This window comes from Urocampus carinirostris, chromosome 2 (genome assembly GCF_059441175.1).
Source record: "Urocampus carinirostris isolate Australia breed hairy pipefish chromosome 2, RoL_Ucar_1.0, whole genome shotgun sequence".
Taxonomy (NCBI): Eukaryota; Metazoa; Chordata; class Actinopteri; order Syngnathiformes; family Syngnathidae; genus Urocampus; species Urocampus carinirostris.
The window spans coordinates 40,769,986-40,796,481 of NC_142350.1; the positions used below are offsets into that span (position 1 = coordinate 40,769,986).

Below are 26,496 nucleotides of genomic sequence, written 5' to 3' on the forward strand. Positions count from 1 at the left end.
CTTAGCTACTTACAAATGGAAGATCATAAGTCCTCTTACTGCTGTCAGCCCTTCAGCAAGTTTATACAGACCTTGAAAGTACACCTGAGGTAGTTACGTTGGCACAAAATGTACAGTAAAAGTGAGCTGAATATTTGGTCATTTTATTTGTATAAAATATTTTCATACACCATACCTGGAGAAATAAGAAAACTTCTTGGACAGGACGTAGGAATGGAGAAGTAAGTGGTCCAAAATTGATATGGAGTGTCTCGGCTAAATGTCCATTTGCAGAATCCATAGATTGCACAAGCCGGACAATGACATTTATAAAAGCTTTCCTGCTTCCACATGTTAGTATACACATTTTATCCAATTTATTTTATTATGTGGCTATTCTTAAGCAATTTTAAGAAGTCAGTTTCAATTTGAGTATTTATGGTAATTTGTAACTAGATATTTACTTTCAGAGTAACAAGCTACTTTTGGGTGTCATTAAGCTGGGCGGCAGGGGTTGGAGTAGTGTGTGGTTTTGAACGCAATTACTGTTTTCCATAGATTCATTTTCAGCGCCACTTATCCTCACTAGGGTCGCAGGGGTGCTGGAACTCATCCCAGCTCTCTGTGCCCTGCCACGCAGGCATGGGTAGAACAACCAAACTCCACATGGGGAAGCTGGACTTTCGCAACGTAGGGTTGCGTGCTTACCACTTACCCACCGCGCTGCCTGTAATTACTTTTTTTAAATTGAGTAACTCATATATAACTAAAACTGTCAATGACAAAAAAGACGGTTCCTTTTCTATTGTTAATGCTGTTTAATAATGTTTTTAAATCCTTAATCAGTGGCTTCAGGAAGACAAATATTTATGATTAATAAAACAATTATTAAGATAAGAATATTGCATAGAAAACAACCTACATATATTTAAGAAGATAATCGCGTAGTCCTGTATGCCATCTAGTTGTAAAAGGTAATTTATTAACAAAACCTATGACAAATATATTAAAGAAAAGGCACAGTCTTCAGTTTTGACCATCAGACTGCACATACATCGAAATGAGCATGTACCTTGTGAGCAAAGTAAAAGGTTAAAAAGGGGGTTGTGCTTTTTAAACAAACACATTATCATAAGCACTGATGTAAACACTCCTTGCCTTGCTATGTGCTTGGAGAGGTACTAAGTTCAAGTCCTTGATTGTTTGAACCACATGAATATCGGTCTGGCCAAGAAAGAAACGAGTTGTTGTGTCTGAAAACACTTCACACCGAAAATTGTTGCCGAGAAAATGGTAACCAAGAGTAGCAATTAGTAGGGGAGGAGACACACTTGAAAACTAAGGTCAAAATGAATCATTTTACACATCTGAGTATTTGCTGTTGATATTATGCAGCAGATTACCTCAGTCATTTTATCCAGCTTTTTTGATAAAATATCGCTATATTTTTGTAATGTATCTTAAAGCTTGAATTCTTTGAGGTGTTCACATGAGACTACAAGAGACCATTTCGATTAATGTGCATTTAACTTTGCAGCATGACATATTTACTGTATAAACCATTCGGGCATTTGATCCTGTGGACCTTTTTCGTGTAAATGTTTAGTGCATTTTAAAAAAAAAGAAAAAAAATTTACACTATGGATAGACTGCATACAGGGCATATTCCACTTCAAATACACTTGTGTTGGTTAAGAGTAATTTCACGTGCTTACTCGTTGTTTTCTTTCATTCTAGGATGAAAATGGTGAAAGTTAGAAAATGACTGTTTCAAGTCTGTATTCTACAGTTCAAATGCGAACCCAAACCCCCCAAAAATATGAAAAAAGAAACGCTTATTTGGGCACTTCTAAGAGAATCACGTACTTGCACGCACAAAACAATCAGCTTGGCAGAGGCTGAAATTCAGATTTCTGTCAGAAGATAGCGTCAGCAAGTAGAATATCGGTTGGAGAGTGACTTTATGCCTTTCATCGCAGATTTATGTTGGTGTAGCATGTAAATGCTAAAAGTAAAAAAAGGCCTGTTTCAAATACAGTCCAAACACCAACCCAAACCCCCAAAATAATGACAAAAGAATAGTTTATTTGAGCGCGTCTGAGAAATGCATGTACTTGATGAATGACCTGACAGAGGCTGGGATCATTACTTTAAGCCAGGAGGTAGTGGAGGAGAGTAACAAAGTTTCAAATCCCAGACATAACCTTTAACATCAATATTTCCTTTGTCCTGAAACCGAAACGTTAAAATGTAGTTTTAAAGGGATTGTTCTGTGTAATAAATGCATCACTAGCAAATACTATGTGTCCAAATAATTCTCAATTTTTATGTTTTGAAAAATGCAAACCTTTTGTAAGAGTCAGTCATATTATTACGATTTTTCTGTATTTATTAAATACAGTTTTGTATCAATTTATAATTTCATTCAATTCTGTAGGACAAGCTGCCACTTTTTGTTACATTTAAATAATAATAATAATAATAATAATAATTTCCTTTGTATTGTCATTCTTTGTAACAATGTACACAGAACGAAATGTCGATACACCTGACCCGTTGTAGCGAGTCGATGCAGCCGCAGCCAACAGAGGGCGCCGCCATTATACCAATTAGGTATGTCTCGCATTGTGGCTTACAATACGATGAGGCTTTTTTTTTTTTTTGTGAGGCGGATGGTCGCACTGGGTGTCGGCAATGACTTTGGACGCGCAGGGCCCTTCCTGCAGATCTTCATAGTTGCAGTGCCCGTCTTAACCCCGCGTCCATGTGGTGGCACTCCCCGCTCTGTCCAGTAGTAGTAGCAATAATTGGTCTCCTCTCGAGAGCTTAAGATCAGTCACATGACTTGCATGTGGCGTACTGTTGTGATTGTTCAGGGTTCTGAATTTTAGTCAGTACAGTACATAGTTTTGTTTAGAGAATAATTTTGTCATACTCAGATGTATATATTAATGCCAATATAACTATTATTGACTGCTGTGCTAGTTAGGGTTGACGATTACAGACCAAGTCAGCAATCGAGTGGCTTAATCGCAGCACATTGTGTTACTTTTCTGTACTAGACATATCCCCGCAGATATTTTTAAAATGTGTCAAATGGACATGAAAGAGTTCATTTAATTTTACAAACTTCAGTTACTTCCTTAAATTTGCGCATGCAGCTTTCAATCAGGAGTGATTTTGTAGTCTAGAATTTACGGTAAGTTTTGAAATTGTTTTTCATGTATCTGTCTTTATTTTACTTATATGAGTTCATTAATCAAAACCATTATTTCTTGATTGATGTCCACAATTCCCAGGAGGTGTATACAGTACTGTAGATTTTCTTGGCCACTCAGGCTCTGTGTTTCGTAATAGCACAATCTGCTCTGCTATTGACTCTTACCTTAAGATGCATTGCTCGCTTAAAGGCCTTGTTGCAGATGCTGCAGAAGTGGCACCGGTCCTTACTATGGGTTAGCTTACAGTGACGGCGTAGAGAGTTGGCATTTGGGCAAATGAGATTACAGTAGAAGCATTTGTGTTGTACTTCAGCATCAGTGGGTTGACCTTTCCTGCCCTTATCATGTCCGATCTGGAACACAATTCGAAATAGCATCAGCGCATTGTTATGCATTATAAAAAATATATATAGTTGCGTTTTATTAATAGCTTGGATGGTATTACTTCAAATGTAAATGTGTGCGAGGGAATGGGAAAATGACGACTCTCTGACAAAACAAGAGTCTTCAAAATGCTTCTCATTCTACCATCACTTTTATTGACTGCTAAAATTCATGTGAGTTGTGTTTTTGATGAAGTCCATGGCAGCTGCCTTTGGAAGTTTGGCACGGTATACATTGGCTTGCCATATTTTTACAGGTCATATATTGACAATCAGCTTTTTACAATTGCAATCGTGCTTGCAGATAATTTTACTTGAGTACTATAGCTCAGGAGGTAGAGCACTCATCTTGGGATTAAGAGATCGCAGTTCGAATCCCGGCTCCTCCGTGTTAGATGTCGAAGTGTCCTTGGGTAAGACACTGAACCCCTAATGCCCCCCCAATAAGCAGGTTAGCGCCTTACATGGCTGCACGGTAGCTATTGGGAAATGTGAAGCACACTGTAAAGCGCTTTGGGAAGTCTTGACTTGAAAAGCGCTATATAAATGCAGATCATTTCATTTCATTTCACACACAAAACCATAGAAGACATATTCCGAAGCATTTTCAGGAAAAAATGAAATTGATAGAAGGGGAACTGCAAAAGGAAATAGCCGGCAAGAAAAATATTCAAACACAGTGAAAATTATAAACAAAGGTTGACAAATAGAACTCTAGCGCTCTTTGACAACACTGATAAATAAGGGACTGTCAACAGTGGAGAAGGCTGTCCAGAGTTGCGTCCACATTGGTGCCCCAACCTCCCATGCTGTTAAGGGATCCGTGAACCGTGATCTATATATATAAAGTTTGTAACAAATAACAGATGTCAAACACTAGTTTTATTAGACAGAAGCCAGTATTTTGGGGGCCAAAAGAAGAGTCCCAAAGGGGAGCAGCAGGAAGTCAATGCAGAAAGAGGATAAGAGTTTTTTAAAAAAACAACAATGAAAGGGGAGAATGATTGATGAACACATCAAGATGTAGTAAACTATCAATTGACTGCAGGCAACCCATGATCCCCAGACAAAGCTTTTTTGTCAAATAAGGTCTCTGGCATTGAAAGAATTAAGATTAGATGTTTTGTTTATAGGCTATTAATGTTGCTTGTCCATATCTAAAACGTTTTTTTGTAATCCCTGTTCTTAGTATTGAGCACGGCATCTATTTTCTCAATCCAATGCTGTCAAAATGTGAGGAGACCCCCCCAAACCAATCCCCCCCACCCTATTCCTCCTGGCTCACTTATTGACTTACGTTATATCCATTGTCAGAAGTCCCCATCAAAGGTTGGCTGACAAGTATGACCGGTTGACCTGCAATGCTTGCTTGTCCAGATTGAAGATTGGAGTCATTCAGTACGGCAGAGAATGTCTGACCCTAAAGATAAAAAAAGACTTTGTTACCTGGAAAACTGAAAAGTTAGGAGCCACAAGATGAAAATTCTGTTGCGGAAAAAAAAAAATCAATAGTGTTTTACCTGTGCATTGAGATTTACTGTTACGCCATCCAGCATACCATGGGCATCTGCTAGGGTCAGTGTAACAGTACCATCATTTGCCACACCTCCTGGTGATAATACTAAGCTATGAGATGAAGTGGTGTGTGATAGCGAAGTGCTTGATGGAAGACTGGTCACTGTAAGAAAAATATGCAATGAAATATTTACATTTTTGTGTTTCATAATTCCAAACTCCTGAGTTTGATGGCAACTGCACAGTACAATATTGTATTGTAAGGCATTGGTCCGCAACCTTTTCTGTACCTAGTGTGGACCGGTTTATTGTCTGATTATGTTCCCACAGCTCGGCGCCAATAATAACAGTCGAGATATGAAAAAAAAACAAAAACAATAATAACAATAATGATAAGCCCAATTCCACTGTGTAATCACTTGACCACCAACTACGGTGATATACTATCGTAATACCTCGGTATAAGTGCACACCCAAATTTGAGTTTCTTTGTGCGCGTATAAATTCGGTATAAGTAAAAAATATAATGCCGTTTTCTTTGTCATCGATATTTCTAGTGGCATAGTGGTTACGATTTGTTGCTTTCACCACCACAATCCAAAATTGATTCCCGTTGCATCCAATGCTGAGCAAATGGGAAAAAACAATATTTTTGTTGACTGATCAATCGTTGCCATTTACTGTGCTTTACTACCAAACGACTTCGGTTCAACAAAGACCCAAACTTTGAATATTTTTTTAGTGAAATGAATACAGTACAAGTGAAAAATAAGGACATTCGTTTTTTATTTCTTTTTTTCCTGTTTTTGTTTATTAACATTCCTCTACTGGTGGTTGCCAAATACATCTGTAAGGTACTTTTGTAGATTTCAATTTGAGTAAAAATAAATAACAATGATATCATCATTTGAAAGTATGATATTCATTGCATCCATAGTTAGTTTTGTAATGATAGTATTTGGTATTCATGGTTACATTTTAAGAAATTTCTTATGGAAGTGTTTCGTTGAAGAAAATTTAACATGTACATTTTCTGTCCAATGTTTAAAGTATCCAGTTTTCAGGTGCATAGTCTTACCAGCCATTCCTATGTTTGAGGGGTCTTGATGCAAAAGGTGGTCATTGTTGATAGTCAGGGTGGCATTGGTGGGCTGGCCTGAGCGTAGCGATGCTAGCCTAAGGCTATTGTTTATCTCAGCGTTGTTGGTGTGCTGAGGGAGGAGATCTTGACCTGAAAATATAATATAAATGGGTGATTTATTTTGCAACAATAGAATGTAATCAAAAGTGTAGAGAGCATTTATCCACAGAGCACTAAAGGCTACATCACAGTTTTAAACTTACTCCGTCATCAACTGGAGTTTTGTGTTACATGATTGAACAGTTAAGATCATGTTTAATTTTGCGCTGATGAAAAAGCCTGGATTGCAACACAAGACATGAATAATTGAATTGAGTTTTTATAAACATCTCTTCATTTATAAAATAATTTTTTGTTAGTCATTGATTGTTTTTTTTCCCTTGTATTTCTTGCCTGAATTGGGAAATCAAGAAAGGGACTAGGGTTCGGTGTTGTGATTAAGGTGTTACACATGAACAAGTTCCTGGAACGCAATTACTTTTCTCTGCAATCAGTATGTTTACAACTTTTTAATACAATTTAGAAATAATACTGTTGTTACTACAAAGGGCATTAATGTGTCACTCTGCCACTTTTTAAAAAGAATTACAGTGTTCTATGATTGCTGAATACTTCTGGATCACTCTCGTCAAGCACAACCCTCAATCTGCTAAAAACATTAACGTATTTGCCTACAAAGTAAAACTGGATACAGTTATGGCAAGCACAGAGTGAAAGTAATCTCTCATAGCGGAGATATTCTCCCTATCACACAGTGAAGAAAATAAGTATTTGAACACCCTGCTATTTCTCCCCATTTTCCCCCATCCTCCAGTCATGTTTAGCTTCTTCCATTTTCTAATGATTGCTCAAACAGTGGACCTCTTTTCACCAAGCTGCTTGACAATCGCTCCGTAGCCCTTTCCAGCCTTGTGGAGGTGTACAATTTAGTCTGTGGTGTCTTTGGTCTTCGTCATGTTACAAGTTAAAGTCTTACTGATTGTATGGGGTGGGCAGGTGTCTATATGTGGCTAACAAACTCAAACAGGTGCATCTGACTCAGGATAATACATGGAATGCAGGTGGACTTCTATTGGGTGGACCAACAGGTCTTTCAAGGGGCCAGAATTCTAGATGATACACAGGTGTTTAAATACTCATTTGCAGTTATATCACATGAATAAATCATTAAAAAATCATGCATTGAGATTGCTGGATTTTTCTTTTTCTCTCTCAAGTGGACATGCACCTACGATAGAAAAATAGCATGGTGTTCAAATACTTATTTTCTTTACTGTATATACTTGCACCCAAGCTGTATTTACTAACAATAAAATACTGAAATTAGGGGGTCAGCTTTTATGCGCATATTTGGCTGTTTGCCACCAGTTACGAATCGTAGGCAGCGCGTGGGGAGGGGTGTGTGGCTCATATAAAATAAACGAACCAATGGGAAACCACTGGGAAGAATGTGAGCACAGAATTTACGGTAAAATTATGCTGAACTGTGGTCTATTTATTTGTAAAATACATTTTTAAATAAATCGTCCATGGGCAAAAAAAGAAAACGTTCAGAACAGTACCCAGAAATGGATATCTTCCAGCAGTTTGAAGCCCTGGGAAAAAAATTGATATGGAGTGTCTCGGCAATGTGTTCGTTTGCAGACTCTCAAGACTGCACAAGCTGAGAAATATGAAGGGTTCACAGCTTCCTCAGGTTGGTGTATGTTTTCCCCTATTTATGTGGCTATTTCAAAGCAGTTTTAGGGGTTTGGCTAATATGAGAGTATCCACGGTAATTGTAAACTAGATAGCTAGGGCTACACGATTAAAAAAAAATCAATTACTGTTTTTCATTGACATCCCTGACACTGCTAAGGCTTGATAAACCCAAAAGCCACATGCTCTGTTTATAAGTATATACCTGATATGGTGAGAGTAATCTCTTGAGGGTTTCCCACAGAGGTGTTGGAACCAGAAGCTGTTGCTTGAGCTAGCGCTTGCGTGAGGCTTGAATTGTTGATAGTGAGTGTAATCTCTTGACTGCCTGTACCTCCACTCCCCAACCCTGCGCTTCCCATGACATGATTCAGGTCCTGTGAGCCTGAATGATTAGTAAAGAGAAAGTTCATTACTTTGCAAGGGGTAAGTTTACATAAAAAAACATCTACACAGTTTTAAAAAACTTTCAAAGCCATTTTTAAATGTCTCCAGTACCATTTGAAGAAATAATATAATATGACATTGTCATTAAAAATAGGTATTGATTAATTGCCATTATCATTGTTATTATTGATCCCACCAACAGTATGTGGCTGTATGTGGAAAAAGTAAATTGTTCACAAGTTTAACTTATGTGTGAACTAAGCTACTGTAAAAATGAACATTCAAAATCCTGGCACAAAAAGGTATTTTACTTGTTACTCCTGTATGGACTGGTGTTGTATGCAAGGAAAAAGTATCCCACACTAAAGCTCCACAAAGTGGCTCTTACAATCTATGTGTAGCGCTGATTTTGAACACAATTTCAAGCATTTACAAGCACTTCACCCAAAATGTAAGCAACTTTTGAAAGCTTTAAAACACAACATTCAGATTCATCATTTTCAATGATTTCAAGCGACCATACGAACCCTGTATCTAGCAATTTTCACAGCTAAGAACCATACCTGCATTGTCTTGCTCAGAGAGGCCAGCCATCGTGACTTGGGCAGGTGTAATTGTGGAGGACTGCAGGCCTGAACTAGTCAGTGGATGAAGGACAACGTTTGTTGATACAGATGGGTCACTAGTAGACATGAGCTGATTTCCGGAGTGGAGGACAAGACCAGTATCGACACTCAGAGGCTGAGAGAGAAGTCCGCCCTGCTGGAGGGTCTGTTGGAGAAGGGCATGGTCGATCTGCCGAAAAAGACATGGGGTGTATGGCTTTATAATTAAATCTTGAGTCATAATTCGTTTAAAATCTAATATCATTACATATTCAATGTAGAAGGGAATGCATGAGCACATTGTCAATGCTATACATCCATGGCTGAATATAATTATTTAGAGTTAATTCAATATGTTTAATTGATGCTGGTATGCATGACCACTGACATGGTGATAGATCAATGGCCATATATCAATATCTAATTTAATATATATAATTGAATCGATATGTGTTTACACCTGGGTGTCAAAACTCACTTTCACCGAGGGCCACATCAGTGTAATGGCTGCCCTCGAAGGGCTGGATGTCACCTATAAATGTAACCATTTGAACATAAATAACTAATCCTTCATGTAAAATAACCCAGATTTTTGTCTTGTTCAAGTCACAGACTTTACGATTGCAGTAAAAATATATGGCTACACCTATATGTTAAATAAATAAAACAAATGTAATGTAACAGAAAAAAACATGACAATCAATCGATAGATTTATGGTTCAGGTCATCTCAAGTCAAGAAAAATAATTAGATACATAAAAAATATAAAAATATGACAAATTAAGAAAACAAAATAGTAAATAAATAATATTACATTTATCTAATAACTGAAAACAATCGAAAAGAAAAATCTGAATAAATTAATTTATTTAAAAAATAAAATAAAATTGTCATTTATTTATTCCTCAAATCCACTCTTTGGCATTGATGTGAAAACACATCCGTGTAGTGGGTTAGCCGTTACTTTGAAAGTATGTCATAGTTGACAGGTTATTTGGGTAACACTGTTTTTGATTAAAGCACTGTTGTGACCTATTTAATTTTTAATCATACATTTTAGGCTCTCATGGGTTGCATAAAATGATATGGCAGGCCACATTTGGCCTCCGAGCTAGGAGTTTGAAACATGTGAGATTACATATCACCTGAGGGTATCACCATAGCCTTTAATCAATAAGATATCCTAGAAAATGTACAGTCAACTTCACAAAACAAACATGTATAAAAAGAAGATAAACACAATATTTTATTGAGCAGAGGAATACTAGTGTATTACCATTTATAGAACGTATTGGATAGTTATTTTGCAGAAAACCCTGTTTTAATGTGGCAGTGCAGAAGATTCCCATCAATCTGAAGTTAACTTAAGGCCCGGTCACACAGCCTTTCACGGGCGTATCGAGGCTGAATCACGGCCAGAAATGTCTGCCCGTGAAGCAGACGCTGTTGGACGCTTTTGAGATCGCGATACAGACGAGATACAGCCGTGCTTTACACGCGGTAAGAAATTCACACGCAGTTGGCCGCGCGAAAAAGTTTTGCGCTGCTCAAAACTTTAGACCACGGAGAAGGTGACTTACAAGCTCCTATGGAGCAAAACGAAGCCATATTCGGATTTGGGGAGAAAGAGTAAGGACCATATCTGCCCTTTCTATTATAAATTCAATAAGTTAGAAGTAAGTAAAATACCAAGTAAAATTATTATCTTTAAATTAAAACAATGTATGTATTTATATTGGCATAGAGCTACTTTAAAATATTTAGTTAGTTATAACTATGGACGACGGTACAAAAGTTGTTCACGCACTGAGTGCATATTTCCAGGAGGGTAGCCACAACTCTCCAATTGGACTCTTGGAAGACATGGGTTTTTGTTTTTTGGGTGTGTTTTTTTTCTTTTTGGTGAGAAATTATGTGTGCTTGTCAATATGTTTGTTAGTAATTTGGTTTGTTTTGTCAATGGAGGTGTTAGTAATTAATGTAGTGTTTCTGTATGCTTCAAAAATCAGTGAGACTCAATACAAAGCATGAGCAATCTAAATATTGTTTCATATAATGTACATGGGCTAAACCACCCCATCAAGAGAAAGAAGATATTGAATCAACTCAAGACATTGCAGAGCTCAATAGCCTTATTACAAGAGACACATTTGACCGAGATTGAACATAAGAAGCTAAAAAGAGAATGGGTGAACCAGGTGTTCTACGCATCCTATGGTAAAAGGAGGGGAGTAGCAATTTTACTTGGAAAAGGGGTGGCGTTTAAAGTCGAAAAAGAAGTGAAGGACAATCTGGGGCGATATATAATGATTATAGGGTCAATGGCCGGTTGGGAAATATCAATAATGAATGTTTATGCACCAGTTGAGGAAAAGGGGACATTTTTTCAAGTATTAGCTAAAGTAATAACCAACTGTGCGAAGGGAATGTTACTTATAGGAGGTGACTTTAACACTGTACAGAATTGCAAAGTGGACAAGTATCCTTCAGTACATGGAACAAACACAAAGAGGTCGAGGATGTTGAATAACATAACTAAAGAATTGGGATTGAAAGATCCATGGAGAGAGAAGAATCCCCAAACTAAAGACTATACTTTCTATTCAAACCCGCATGGCAGCTATTCGAGAATTGATTACTTTTACGTTTCAAGACAACATATGCATACAGTAGTAGAGTGTGGTATAGAGAATATTACTATAAGTGACCATTCTCCAATTACTTTGAAACTAAGTTTAGACAATGAACCCTATTTTAGGTATTGGAGGATGAATGTATCTCTCCTCTCAGATAAAAACGTAGTACAGGAAATAAAACGGTGTATAAAAGAATATTTCCAAATCAATGACAACAATGAGGTTTCTCCATCAATATTATGGGAAGGAGGGAAAGCTGTAATAAGGGGGAAATTAATTGAAATATCGTCCCGGCTGAAACGAATACGCTTAAAGAATCAGAAGGAATTGGAGGATAAGATTAAGGAACTAGAAGAAGAACATAAAAAAACACCAAGTGAATCCAGATTACAGGTATTAAAAATAACCAGAAGCAAATTAGATGAACTTTTGACAAATAAAGCAGAAGGGGCTCTGCGCTTTGTGAACCAGAGATACTATGAAATGGGCAATAGAGCCAGTCGACTGCTCGCCTTCCAACTTAAAAAGGCCCAAACAGATAGAATTATATCACAAATAAAACATCCTATCTCTAAACAATGTTTAGTAAAACCCAAAGGTATAGCAGAAGCATTTGCAGATTATTATAAAGAATTATACAAGGACTCAGAAAATGACTTAGATAGCTACACGGCACAAAACTTTTTAGGAAAACTACATTTACCGACACTAACAGGAGGGGATACATTAGAAATTATTCGCCCCATTACAAAACAGGAAATACAAGACACAATAAATAACTTAAAAATAAATAAATCACCAGGAACGGATGGATTCCCGGGGGTGTTCTACAAAAGCTTTAAGGAAGAATTAACACCAGTACTGCAGAAAGTATTTAACTATGCTCTAACAAAAGGAGATCCCCCCAAAGCATGGTCGGAAGCCATCATAACAGTCCTGCACAAAGAAGGAAAAGACCCAATATTGTGTGAAAGCTATAGACCAGTTAGTTTACTTTGTAATGATCTAAAAATTCTTACAAGCATACTTGCAAAAAGAATGCAGAAATTTATAGCGAAATTAATTAGAAATGATCAAACAGGGTTTATTCCGGGAAGGCAGGGTGCAAACAATATTAGGAGGATACTAAACATAATTACGAGCACAAAATCTAAGACCCAACCCTCGATGTTACTGAGCTTGGATGCACAAAAAGCTTTCGATGGGGTGAAATGGAGCTTCTTACATCAATCACTTATAGCTTTTGGCTTCCCTCCAATATTTGTTGAATGGGTGAAAATAATCTATAAAAATCCTAAATCTCGTTTTAGAGTAAATGGTCACTGTTCAGATTTCTTTGAAATCAAAAGAGGAGTCCGGCAAGGGGATTGTTTAAGCCCACTCTTGTTTGCAATAAGCATAGAAGCACTCGCAGAATCAATTAGACAAAATGAGCAAATAAGGGGGATATTGGATGAAGGAGGAACAGAACATAAAATATCATTGTTTGCAGACGACCTGTTGGTAATGCTGGAGGAACCTTCGTTATCAATACCACCACTGTTGGAGAGCCTTAAAATATATGGAGAAGTAGCTGGGTATTCAAATAATGAGAGCAAATCAATAGCAATGATGATATCAGGAAAATATCCAACAGATGTGAGTGAAAGATTTGATTTTAAATGGACAAATAAAGGGTTTAAATATTTGGGGGTGACCATTACACCACATACCACACAGCTGTTTGATGCAAATTATGGAATGTTGATAAAAGAAATAAGGAAAGATTTGGAAAATGGGAAATTTTGCCCTTAAGTCTTATCGGCAGGATAGAAACAATCAGAATGAACATATTACCAAGACTATTATTTCTGTTTCAATCCCTTCCAATTCTGATCCCGGCATCCACATTTAAAATGTTAAATAAGTTGATAGCAAAATTCCTTTGGCAAAACAAGAAACCTAGAATAAAATACAAAACCCTGTTAGCTCCTAAAGAAAAGGGGGGCCTAGACCTACCCAATATTAAATATTACTATTGGGCAGCTCAAATTAAAGCACTCATCTTGTGGATTACTACAGACAAAGATACGATATGGGTGGACATGGAGCAGCGATCTTGTCCAAATATGCCTGTGGAATCGTTACCATACATATCAGTCACGAGGTGGAAGAAATTAAAAATCCAGAATGAATGGATTAAGGGAACTATTAAAACTTGGTCAACAATACAAAAAAAATTAAAAATATCAAGATCTGTGAATAGGGCTACCAAAATAGCGAAAAATCCAGACTTTAAACCTGGGGTCATGGAGGTAGGGTTTCAAAAATGGGCCCAAAAAGGACTGATGTTGATTACCCAAGTATTGGAAGCACAGGCAATGAAATCATTTGAACAACTCCAACAAGAATTTGACCTACCCAGAAATGATTTCTACAAATATTTGCAACTAAGACATTACCTCCAGAAACACGAGGAATGGGGGAAAATATGTAAGGAGCCAACTAAGGTAGAGCAATTATTAATATCGTATACAAAAGGACAATCAATAAAGGGGGTTATATCAAAACTATATAAAGCCCTGAGAATGGACCTCAGTAATGAGGACATGGCAGTTAAGGAAAAATGGGAACAAGAAACTAATGTAGCGATAAAAGACAACGAATGGGAAAAAACATTGAAAGAGGGACACAAAATAACCAACAGCCCGACATGGAGGGAGTTTAAATGGAAAGTAAAAATGTGATTCTTCTATACACCCTCTATCACTTCAAAGTATAAAAATACCTCGAATCTATGTTGGCGTAACTGTGGGGGGGTCGGAGACTTTACGCATATTTTCTGGAATTGCCCTGTAATATCAAATTTTTGGAGAAGTATCCAGAGAGAAATAAAATTAATCACTGGCTGGGAGTTGCGGTTGGACCCAAAGGCTTACATAATAGGAATTTTGCCAGAAGAATTACTATCTGGTCAACAGAAATATATACTAAGGGTAATGCTTCTGGTAGCAAAGAAAATGATCACAGTGTCCTGGCTGAAACCACAACCTCCTGACATAAAACAATGGAGAGACAAATTAAAGCAAATGTACATTATGGAAAAAATCACTGCAAGACTTCAACTGAAACTTGACCAATTTGAGAAAAGATGGAAGCCTATCACACAAATTTTACTTGATGTCTAAACACCTCCCCCTAATTATTATGTGTGTTTTTTTTTTTGTTTTTTTTTTTCTTTGGGTGTATATTTTGATGTATTAATTTATATATATATATATATATATATATATATATATATATATATATATATATATATATATATATTTCTTTTTGTATGGATTTATTGTATGAGCATTTATTCTTATTTTCTATTAATAGCATTTTTTGTTCTTTGTTGTTCCTTCTGTTATTTATGAGTGTGTCAAGTGTATATATTTTGTGTTGATGTAAGATGGGGGAATCAAACCTCTGTCAAAATTGGTGTGAGAAATAAAAAGTAAAAAAAAAAAAAAAACTTTAGACCACGGGTAACCTCGGGCGGCACAGCGATGCAGCCGCGGTTACCAGCGATAAGGACGCGGAACAGTCGCCGGAAGGACGCGGAACAGTCACTGGCCAATTTTGCACATTTCCCACCGCAGGCAACCACGGGCAAAAAAAAAAAAAAAAAAAAAAAAAAAAAAAAAAAATCGCAAAACTTTACCCGCGATACAGACGCAAAAGGCTGTGTGACCGGGCCCTTTAAATCAATGCCACTGTGATTGTGTCAATGGCAATTACTCTGGTGTGGAGATTACAAAGAACTAATTTTGTGGTCTGTTAATTCTTTTATTTCAAGTCAAGTCAAGTCATTTTTATTTGTATAGCCCTAAATCACGAAGAGTCTCAAAGGGCTTCACAGATTGTTACACTATATTACACAAACTATTTTCAACCGACAAGAGGAGTAGGTTATTCGTATGCAATGGAGTAGAAGTGAGTTTTAAGTTTAGATTTAAACATTTCCACTGAGGTTGCAGATCGAATCTCAGGGGGAAGAGCATTCCACAGCACCGGTGCCCGGATGGAGAACGCTCTCGAACCAGCAGAAGACTTCTTTGCTCTCGGGATCATCAGAAGACCAGCACTCTCAGATCGTAGGCTTCGGCCCGGGACATAGTGGCAGATCAGATCTGAAAGATAAGAGGGAGCAAGTCCATGTATGATTTTGTACAATACTAAGAGAACTTTGAAGTCACATCTTTGGCTAACTGGGAGCCAATGCAGGTTAGCCAAAATCGGTGTTATGTGATCGTACTTTTTTGTCCTGGTTAAGAGCCTCGCTGCGGCATTTTGTACTAGCTGAAGAGACTTGATTCTGGACTTCGGGAGACCGGAGAGTAGTGCATTGCAGTAATCGAGACGGGAGGTAACAAATGCATGAATTATTGTTTCCGCATCAGACTGAGACAGTATTGAACGGATTTTAGCAATGTTGCGAAGATGGAAGAAGGCAGTTCTAGTAATTTGTTTTACATGCATCTCAAAGGATAGTTCAGGGTCAAATATGACACCTAAATTTTTAACTGAGTCACTCTGTGTGATGTGACATTTGTCAATGTTCACAGCAGTTTTTGAGAATAAGTCCCGGCATTTAGAAGGACCAATGACTAACATTTCAGTCTTTTCAGAGTTAAGACGCAAGAAGTTGAGTGACATCCACTCTTTTATCTCAGTGAGACAGGCCTCCAAATTTCCACAGTTTAGTGTGGAAGATTCCTCCAACGGAAGATATAGTTGAGTGTCGTCTGCATAGCAATGGAAGCTGATATTGTACTTGCGAATAATATCACCTAACGGAAGCATGTAAATGTTGAAAAGTAGGGGGCCGAGCACTGAACCCTGCGGAACACCGCAGGTAACATTAAAGGGCTCAGATGTCGTTTCACCATATTTAACACAGTGTGTCCTATCTGAGAGGTAGGATTTGAACCACGAGAGGACAGCTCCTGAGAGACCAATCCATTTTTCCAACCGTTCTAGTAGGATATTGTGGCGTACTGTGTCAAAAGCAGCACTAAGATCCAGCAGCAGCAAAAGTGATGAAGCGCCAGAATCCATTGACATTAGGAGATCATTTGTTACCTTGATCAGAGCTGTCTCAGTAGAGTGGTTAGCCCTGAATCCTGATTGCATGGATTCAAAAAGGTTATTCTCCGATATGAAAGCATTCAGCTGCTGTGCCACTACTCTTTCGAGTACTTTAGAGAGGAAAGGTAGGTTTGACACAGGTCTGTAATTACTTAATATTTCTGGATCAAGGTTGGGTCGTTTCAGTGTGGGTTTAATAACGGCGGACTTAAAAGCTGCTGGAACTACACCTGAGGAGAGTGATGTATTTATAATATTTAGAACTGAAGGCCCAAGGACGCTAAAAAGACTTTTAATATGTGAACCTGGGAGCGGGTCGAACTGGCAAGTTGTCGGTTTGGCCGCATTCACCACTTGTTTGAGATCATCAAGTGACAGTTCACTAAAACCGGCCATTTTCCCAGGGCAGCCACCCTGTCGTGCATCTGTAAATTTCAGTCCTTTAATACGTGTGGTACTAACAATATCTTTTGCAATTTCTTCCTGTATGCATTGAATCTTCTTAGTGAAGAAGACCATTAAGTCCTGAGCAGAGTGTGTCGAACTGTCTGCGATAGGCTGTTGCCTTGTAAGCGATGCTACAGTGTCAAAAAGGGCTTTGGGGTTGTTCTTTTGAGACGCAATCACCTTCGAAAGGTAGGCCGATTTTGCAGAGGCAAGGGCCGCTTTATACTTTAACAAGCTGTCACACCAGGTTTGATGGAAAACCTCAAGCTTGGTAGCGCGCCATTTTCTCTCCCATTTCCTGCATTCTTTTTTAAGGGTTCTAGTTTCATCAGTAAACCAAGGTGTGCGTCTTTTAGGACGTGATTTTAGTTTTATGGGCGCTATTGAATCCAGCACACTAGTCAGGGTGGTATTGAACTCATTCATGAGTGAGTCAATCGAGCCATTGTATTTAGGAAAGGACGCAACTGCTCCAGGAAGGAGTTCAAAGAGCTCAGAAACTGTGCCAGTGCTTATATTGCGTCCGCTAGATCCCTCAGCTTTATTAACTTTACATTTAGTTAGCACCTCAAATGTCACTAAATAATGATCAGAGATAACAGTAGTACACGGTAGCACCATAATGTTTGAGGTTAAAACTCCTCGAGTCAGAATCAAGTCTAGCGTGTTCCCATTTTTATGGGTTGGCAAGTCAACCAGTTGAGTAAAACCAAATGCATCAATTAGAGAACTAAACGCAATAGTAAGTGAACTGTGTGGGGAGTTCATATGAATGTTAAAGTCTCCCATAATTATAATTTTGTCTGCATAGGTTACTAGTTCAGACAAAAGTTCAGCAAATTCGTCTAAGAAAGTTGTGTATGGCCCAGGTGCACGATAGATAGTTATTACATCAATTGACAATTGAGGGGACCGCATCACAAGAGCCTCAAACGTTTTGTAATTATTAGAGGTACGTGTATTAAATTTGAGCGATTTTTCAGAGATTAGCGCAACACCACCACCTCTTTTCAGCGTGCGTGCTATATGACTACTCTCGTAGTCTGGGGGAGAGGCATAATTTAGCGCTAAGTGCTCATCCGGGCGTAACCACGTTTCACAAAGACCCATACAGTTAAGTTTATAATCACGAATAATGTTATCAACAAGTAAAGCTTTTGGAGCAAGCGATCTAATATTTAACAGACCAAATTTCAGCTTTGCTGAATCATTTGACTTAGCTGAACTCTTTGTAGTCTTTGTCGAGATCTTCAAAAGCTCCCGGCGTTGTGGCCGCTCGTGAGCGCTGAGTTCAAAGCGTCGGTTGTCCGGCGAGGAATGAATGGTGGAATTAGTTACATCCTCGCGTCCATCTTGCTGCTTGGACTTCACACGCTTCACACATCTACCTGCACGGCAACCACGTTTCTGTTTTCTTTCTTTACGGGGCCGCCGCCGCCGTTTTTTAAGAGGAATAGCTGTCCACAAGGATGCCGGGTCTCTTTGAAGTTCGCTCGGTATATCATGGGCGGTATAAAAAGTGCCCGAATAATCGAAATTTAGACGCCCTCCCAACCGAATAAGTTCGTCCCTACTGTAAGTGTTTTTGGCCACACATGTGTCCAAAAGTGAAAGCAAAAAAGACAAGAGAACGGCAATAAATAGAAGATTAGCTGGAGAGCTCGCCGCAAGCATGTATCCATGCGCAGTCGCCATCTTGAATCCCAATCAATTATTCAAATAAAAGAATAATTTGTGAGAAACTAAAGAGAAAAATAAATCAACATTGATTTATAAGAGTGCCTAGTGATTTTAATTATTTCATTTTAATACAGAACGTATCCTTTATAATTCATATCCAACTAGTTGCACACAAAGCCATTACTACAAATGATTACCTAAATAAAAAGATTGGTGCGTGTTACCTGCAGAGTTATGTTGTTTAGGTTGCTTGCGTCGATGCCAGAGATCTGAACATTCGGACACACCAAGTTGGCTGGAGTCAACTGGAAGTGAATCCCTTCAAGTGTGGTCAGCCCATCTGATATAGACACATTCACATCTCCTACCACAACAAACACATATACGATCTGATTATTGAGTGAAAACCAATAATTTATGTAAAAAACAAAAGGATTACATTTTTTCAGTTTGTATGTGGTTAACTAAGGCAAAATCTAGGTTTTATTGACCCACATGTACAACTCATTTATGTACTGTAGAAATTCTGAGCGTGAGTGAACCGTTAGAAACTGTCATTAAAGCTTAGAAATTTCAAACACTACATGCAGTTGTTACCTTCCAAACCCCAAACCATTGAAATGCTGGAGTTAATTACAGTACAGTCAAGTAGATGGCAGTAGAATCTGTTACCAATGTCTGGATGTGTTATTTTTCTTTTTAAATCCCCAACGTAATGCTGAGCTGCTGGCAGAGGTATAAAAAGTATACTTGCGTCGAAAATAAAAATAAACTTTTTATTGATAAAATTGTCAAAACCCATCTCAAGGATATCGGTTCTTTAAAAAGCCAATCTTTCCAACAATCAAACGCTGGGGGAAAAGGGTAATAGAGGTGAGTCTGTGGCGATAGACCACCTTCCTTTACATTTAGAACAGACTCATCTGACATTTGGCCTGCAGCAATTCAGCAAACAGTGTCAGATCATTGGCACTTGTCTACAACTGACACTACTTATTGAACTTCAGTTCCATTTATATGATAGATAGATAGATACTTTATTCATCACCGCAGGGAAATTCACATTTCCAGCAGCATCCCTTCGCTGAGAACATTACAATAATAAAGCAAAAGGAATACAATATACAAATACCCAATGTGGCGTGCTAATACCCACCATACCATATTAAAGTGCCCGAGTTTGGTCTCAGTTGCAAGACGCAAAAAACTCAACACAATATGTACCTCACTGCTCACATTATTTTGTAAAGGAACAATTGATGCTCGCTATGATCAACCTATTTAAACAATGGGTTTCCAGCTATTCAAGTACAGACTAGACATTACAATAATATTACATTAGAACAAACGTACACAGTGGTCCCTCTTTATAAGAGCACCTCTACACACCAGAATTTTGATACACAAGTTGGTTTTTGTTTTTCCCCATAAAAATACCTCTCTCTTATGAAAGAAAAACCCACTTCATGAGCTGCCCCCTAGACTAACACTAAAGACCACTGAAGGCTCATGACCGCTCAGCGCCATCAGCCAAGTTCAGTTTGCGCATGCACCTCCCGCCATCAGGCACCTGATTCTGTGCCCTTGCTTATACCTCTAGAGTACCTGTATTCGACAGCAATTTGTTTGGATTGCATCTCTTTAATCATATTTTATAGCATCTGTTTTTTGTAAGGTGAGGAAAAAAGAATGATGACAATTGAAACAAAGCAAGAAAACAAAGAGCACAGTGTACATATGAGTGACCAAGCCAAGGAGTCCAATTGGGAAGGAGCGAGTGCTAATCACAAGGCCGCAGATGAATTAACGCAGCACTTTGCTGCAATGATTCCAGAGGGAGGTTATATTCATTGAGCAATTCATTTTTCATTATCTAATATCGGGGAAATGTGCTTGTTACACGAGCAATTTGGACTACCAGCACGATCCTGGAACGAATTAAGCTTGTATAAAGAGGTACCACTGTATTGACTACAAATTACTATAATAATACACTGGAACTAACTTTCATTATATGCAATTTTAAAGCAGACAAATACCTGACATTGAAGCTGGAAGTATTGCCGGTCCCACAAGGCCAGACTGTAAAAGATTCTGGTCAAACTGTCCTGTAAGCACTTGGTTCGCTGGGAGGTAGATATTGTCAGAGTTGGGCGTTTGTAGCAGCCCCACAGTTTGAAGTGCCTCTGACACTGTTGTATGCTGGTTTTGTCCAGAGACCCCAGAATGCACCGTGTCTTCATTATGACGGTTCTGAGCAGAAGACGAGGAAAGCCTCTTAGACTTGCGACTCTCTCCGTTAGCGCGGAAGTGGCACTGGATGTGAGTTTTGCGATGCCCCGAAGTTCGAAAGCGGAGCTCACAAAAGGGGCATTTGAAAGGTTTGGAGCCAGTGTGGAGCCGCATGTGCACTTTTAAGCTACCCTTTGTCGAGAATGAGGTGTTGCACATGTGACAGTTGACCTGTTTCTGACCTGCGGTATAAAAAAAGGGAGAAAGTGATGGTTATCCATAACACCAAATCATAACTACTATCTTGTTTCATGGACATTTTTAACCAAATAGCAAAAAACAATTCAAAAATGGTATTAATTTGTTCTTATACCGCTAATGGTTATTCATTTGATATAATAACAGCACTGTAAATTTAAGAGAAAGTCATGTAAGAACAAATGACAAAACATTATATGTGGCCTTACAAATTTAGAAACAGTACTCTGATCAATCCCTCATTTGTGGAATATATATCTTAGGAAGAAAACAATAAGTGTGAATTTTACACATGTCTGTCCTATCGCTTGCTCTTAAATTTTAATTCATCACACCTCATGGTGCACACAATCACATTCTGCAATCTGATGACTGCATTTTTTAAGAAGTATTTTATGTAAAAAAAAGAAAGTTTATTTCTCTAAGTTTAGTTAATATATATTTTTAACATAAAAAGCTTACAGTCATTTATTTTAAAGACATAATTTTAAACAATATTCCATCTATTATGCAAGATCATCAAATGTGTTAAAGGGACATTGTGTAATAGTTGACCAGTAGATGTCACTGCATCGTGTAGAGCAACCAAAAACGAGTGCTACGAAGCACAAGAAAGACAAAAACCACAAGGTGACCAAACCACAATGTTTTTCATCTTCTTGTTTTGCCTATTATCTGCCCTCATGTAGGTTTTGGATCAGGTAATGATGTCATAATAGTCTGTGGTTTGCAATAATCTGTGGTCTGTGCAGCCCTTTGAGACTCTTAGTGATTAAGGGCTATACAAATAAACATGACTTGACTTGACCTAGCCTTTTACAAGTTTTTTTTTGGTTAATCCTTATCAGCAAGATGGCAGACAATCATGTCAAGTGTCCAGACCTGAGTATTAAAAAAAGGCCATTCACGTGTATTTTTTACTAATTGTTGAAAAACAGTACAGTTTTTTTTTTAAATTAATAAAGTTTTTTGTTTTTTACAACTAAGGCGCGAAATTACACAAAATCTCCCTTTAAATTATTTTTTATCCATACTTGTGATAAGGGCACCAACTGATAGGTCAATCGTATTAATTTTGGGGATATCTGCCCCCAACAATTAGTAGAGGACCAAAAGGCCCAACTGCCTTGATACGTTTGGAAATGCGCGCCGTACTTTGGTCAACGACGGTTCAGCATTACCATTCAGAAAGGCTCTTGAAACTTTTTATTTACATTTGATAGATCAAATATGTAACTTTAAGGTTCTGTTGCTAACATATCGAGTCAAGTCAAGTCACATTTATTTATATAGCCCTTAATCACAAAAATGTCTCAAAGGACTGCACAGGATTACAATTACACAATTACCTATTCTTAAACCAACATGCGGGCAGGGAACAACTCAAAACCTCAGCGTGAGGAAAAAGAGAAACCTTGAGAAAGGACCTCACAAGTGGTAATCCCCCTTTCAGGATGACCAGGGTGAATTAGATTTAGCATCAAAAGTTTTCATGGGCTTGCCCCCTCTTATCTTTCTAATTTGATTGTGCCTTATGTTCCTCCGTTCTGAAAATACTGGCTGGTCTATAAGCAATTCCAAGAGTCGAGAGTAATCTGCAGGTTCGAGAGCATTCTCCATTCCTCTCCCGGTGTTGCAGACAATGTTCCCTCTAACCTGCGCGCGTGCGCAATCGCGCACTGCCCGCACATTCTCAGCGCACAAGAAAATCTATCCAGTGCAATGTTCCCTCTAAGCTGTGTGTGTGCAATAGCGCACTACCCAGAGCTTTTCTGCGCACAAGAAAATCTAGCCAGCTCACAATGATCAGGGCTCGAAATTGCTAATTAAGAAGTGAATTAAGTCAAAGTTACAGTCCATGAAGGTAAAAATACACGGGTTCCCCTGACGTTGTGTTCTAAATGCGGTATTTTGAAGTCAAGGTCGAAGTAGAACGAAGTTGAGTAAAGTCAGTAGTTTTTCGAGAACCGGCTTCTTCAGCTTGGCTCACTAAAAACACACGCAATAAACCTTCCTGTCCTAAAAAATCTTATTAAATATGCCATCCCAGTCCTAAACGGCTCTTCAGGTTGTTTTTGCTTCTTTCATCCCTATATGACCAAATATCATGTAAAATTATGCACAAAATGACTTAAAGGAAGGGGGAATAGAACAAAAAAGAAAAAAAAAATACCAACATGGAAAAAATAATGAAAAGCTGAGAAAAAAAAGAAACAAAGGAAATAGAAAAAAGAAGGAAAAATTCAGAAAAAAAGCCAGAAAAAAAACAAAGGAAAAAAAAGTAAATAGAGAACAAAAAGAAAAAAGTAACAGCTAGGAAAAAGAAACACAATCAGATTTTTTTAAAGTAATTAAAAAAAAAGGAAAAAAACAGGGAAAAAGAAGAAAAAACTTGTGTTGCATTCAAATAATTTCCAATTATACAAGGTCAATCTTGCCAACATCGTACTTCCACTAAAAAATGTGATTAAATACAGTTGTGTATCGTGCAACCGACTAAATAAGCCCCCAAAAATGTTTATGCGACAAAAGATACCAGGAAAAAAAAGAAATGGAAATCTTGTGAAAGAATTGTTGTAAAAACAAATGACGTTTGTAGGCCGTACAAACTTTGCAATAATACATTAGTCAATTCATTCAAAAGTGAAATTTGTTTTTGCATTGCCGGAAACTCAGCAAAATGTAACGTGATGTCAAGTTTTGGACAGTTTGATAATGACTTAGTTGTCACACTTGGGATTGCTGTTGCTCACTGTTGTTTCAAGCGTTGCTCACCGACTTTGTGTGAATGCTCAGACCCGTGGAGAATTAGAGGGAACATTGGTTACAGAATGCTCGTCCCTCTTAGAAAAGACCAGCAAAGTGATGCATTGATTATGCATTGTTAATGGATGAGCTAACATGATGTTTTTAGGGTTTCTCTATCGCCCAAAGAAAAAAAAAAAAAACATAAAAAGGGCCAGTAAAAAAATCAAGACTAACCCGTGTGTGTCTTCACATGACAATCCAAAGTAGATTTCACCGTAAAACTTTTCCCACATTCATCACACTTGTATGGTCTTTCCCCTGTGTGGATTCGAATGTGCCTAGAAAATAAAAATATACATTAAGAGTTGTGCATAGTTCCCCAGAAGATCGGGAAGATCAACTAAATATTGATTCGTCATAAACACCAGTGTTTAGCAGTGTTGGGAGTAACGCGTTGCAAAGAACACATTCCTAGAACACAAGTACGTTTCTCTGTAACGAGTACTCGAACGCGTTATAAATGACAATTTGTAACTCAACTGTTACGACATGATGCGTTACCCCACTTCATGTTAAAAGCAGGGCATGGATTATTATGTCTTCTTGTACTTGGAAAGTTTACTCCTTTGCTCTTGAAATTACATGTTACCTCTTTACAATATCTTACAATATCTACATAGGCTGGGTGTGTTTATATCTACCTACAAAATATAACTGAATTTAGTTATGGTGGCGCTGTCTCGAGCACAGAGTACGAGGACGTGGAAATTCTCTCTACTCATATTCTTCCTATCGTAGATACTCACATCTAAGCCATATTTACAACCATGAAATAAGATACTGAAATCAGGGAGTCGATTTATTTGAGCATATTTGGTTGTATGTTACCAGTAGCTTATGGTGACATGGATGGATGGTGTTTTGGGTGCACTGCAGGAAAGAGGTCTAAATATAGAAGGAAGCTAGAGCTCTTGTTGGTGATAGGAATGAGGGGAGAGGTGTTGTAAAAGGATAGTGGGATGTTTGGACGCGTTCTAAGGGATAGGCAGGGCACCTGTATGATGAGGCAGGGGTAAACCAGTGAAAGCTGTCGGGGCCTGCTGTTGAACGGAAGAGTGTGTTGTGACCCGAGTGACACGGACGCTTTTTTGTGTCCCGTTTCATCTGGAGGGACGAAAGCATGACCATCTTGGGTGCAGAGGTGCTTAACTGTTTGGGCATGTGGGTTGGCCATGGTCCAAATTTTTTTGTGTGTTTTTGCTACTTTTTCCCTTCTTTTATTTTCTTTGTTTTTGTATGTTTTTGTCTTGCTGTCGGTCACCCCTCTCGAGGGATATGACCATGGTAGATAGATAAATAGATAGATATAGCTTATGGTGGGCAGCGGATGAGGACGGAAATTGGCTTATACAGGAACAACAAAACTAATGGGGAAAATGTGAGCATAGATTTTACAGTGAAAGGGTGATTAATTATGGTCTTTTTAATTGAAAAAGTATTTTTGCAATACACCATGCCTGGAAAAAAAAACAGTCTTGAACATTACGCAGAAATGGACAAGGAAATATTCGAGTGGTTTAAGAACAAAAGACAAATTGGTTATGGATTGTCTCAGCTGTTAGTTTACAAGCCCTCAAGATTGCACATGCCAAGACATATGAAGGGTTTACTGCCTACACAAGTTGGTATATATGTTTTCTTCTATTTCTTTCATTATGTGGATATTTTTAAGCAGTTTTAAATGCTCTGCTTCGATGAGAGAATATAGAGTAACGTGCTATTATATAGTTATATTCAGAGTAATGCGGTACTTTTGAATGTCAGTAGTCTGGGGGGGTAATGTGATTACTTTTTAAATTTAGTAAGTAGAAACTGTAAATAATTCTTTAATAACTCACCCAACACTGGTTGTTCAGTATGCATTACATTCTGTACAAAACATAAAAGGTTATTATCTAAACTTTTTTGTTTGTTATTAAAAAGTGCAACCTTCTATTATTTACAAATATCAGAGCTGGTTTTTCAGACAGTTACAGAGAATCCAAATTATATAACTCTATTCATGCTTTGTTCAAGGAAATACAGTAATGTTGATATGCCTAGAATTAAACTGTATTAAAAAGGGGCTCACATTACCTGACAAGGTCACTGGGTTTCTTGAAGCTCTTGGGGCAGAAAGTGCAGCAATTTGAAAACTTGGGTTCTGTCTCTAACACCACCGCCTTGTCCTTGATCTCACTGATACGATCCCTCTCGGCAGCAGATTGGGAGAGAATTCGCTCGGATACTGACGCTTCCTCACCGGGATCCTTTGCCAATTCTGCGGTTTGCTCCTCTGTGAATGTGATTATATCCATTCCTCGTCTCTTCAATGTTTTTTGATCCGTTTCATCATCTTCATCTTCATCTTCTTCCAAATCTTGACCTTCCAGACCTGTAACTGAGGCAAAGAAA

At 38.0% G+C, this 26,496-nt stretch overlaps 1 protein-coding gene across 2 annotated transcripts in view; it reads right to left on the reverse strand.

The window, feature by feature from the left end:
• Positions 1-26,496, reverse strand: part of znf236 (zinc finger protein 236) — a 66,345-nt gene that overhangs the window by 11,648 nt on the left and 28,201 nt on the right. The window contains exons 20-31 of one of the 2 annotated variants that reach the window (XM_088326514.1): positions 26,179-26,482; positions 24,277-24,380; positions 20,844-21,278; positions 19,029-19,168; positions 8,888-9,119; positions 8,143-8,322; positions 6,177-6,329; positions 5,104-5,261; positions 4,881-5,003; positions 3,365-3,553; positions 176-255; positions 28-71 (exon numbers count right to left, since the gene is read on the reverse strand). In XM_088326514.1, coding sequence (XP_088182640.1) covers positions 62-71; positions 176-255; positions 3,365-3,553; positions 4,881-5,003; positions 5,104-5,261; positions 6,177-6,329; positions 8,143-8,322; positions 8,888-9,119; positions 19,029-19,168; positions 20,844-21,278; positions 24,277-24,380; positions 26,179-26,482 — 2,108 coding nt within the window. In that variant the 3' untranslated portion in view covers positions 28-61. Of the gene's footprint in view, positions 1-27; positions 72-175; positions 256-3,364; positions 3,554-4,880; positions 5,004-5,103; positions 5,262-6,176; positions 6,330-8,142; positions 8,323-8,887; positions 9,120-19,028; positions 19,169-20,843; positions 21,279-24,276; positions 24,381-26,178; positions 26,483-26,496 lie in introns of those variants that run through there. The other variant, XM_088326513.1, reaches the window with a different exon arrangement.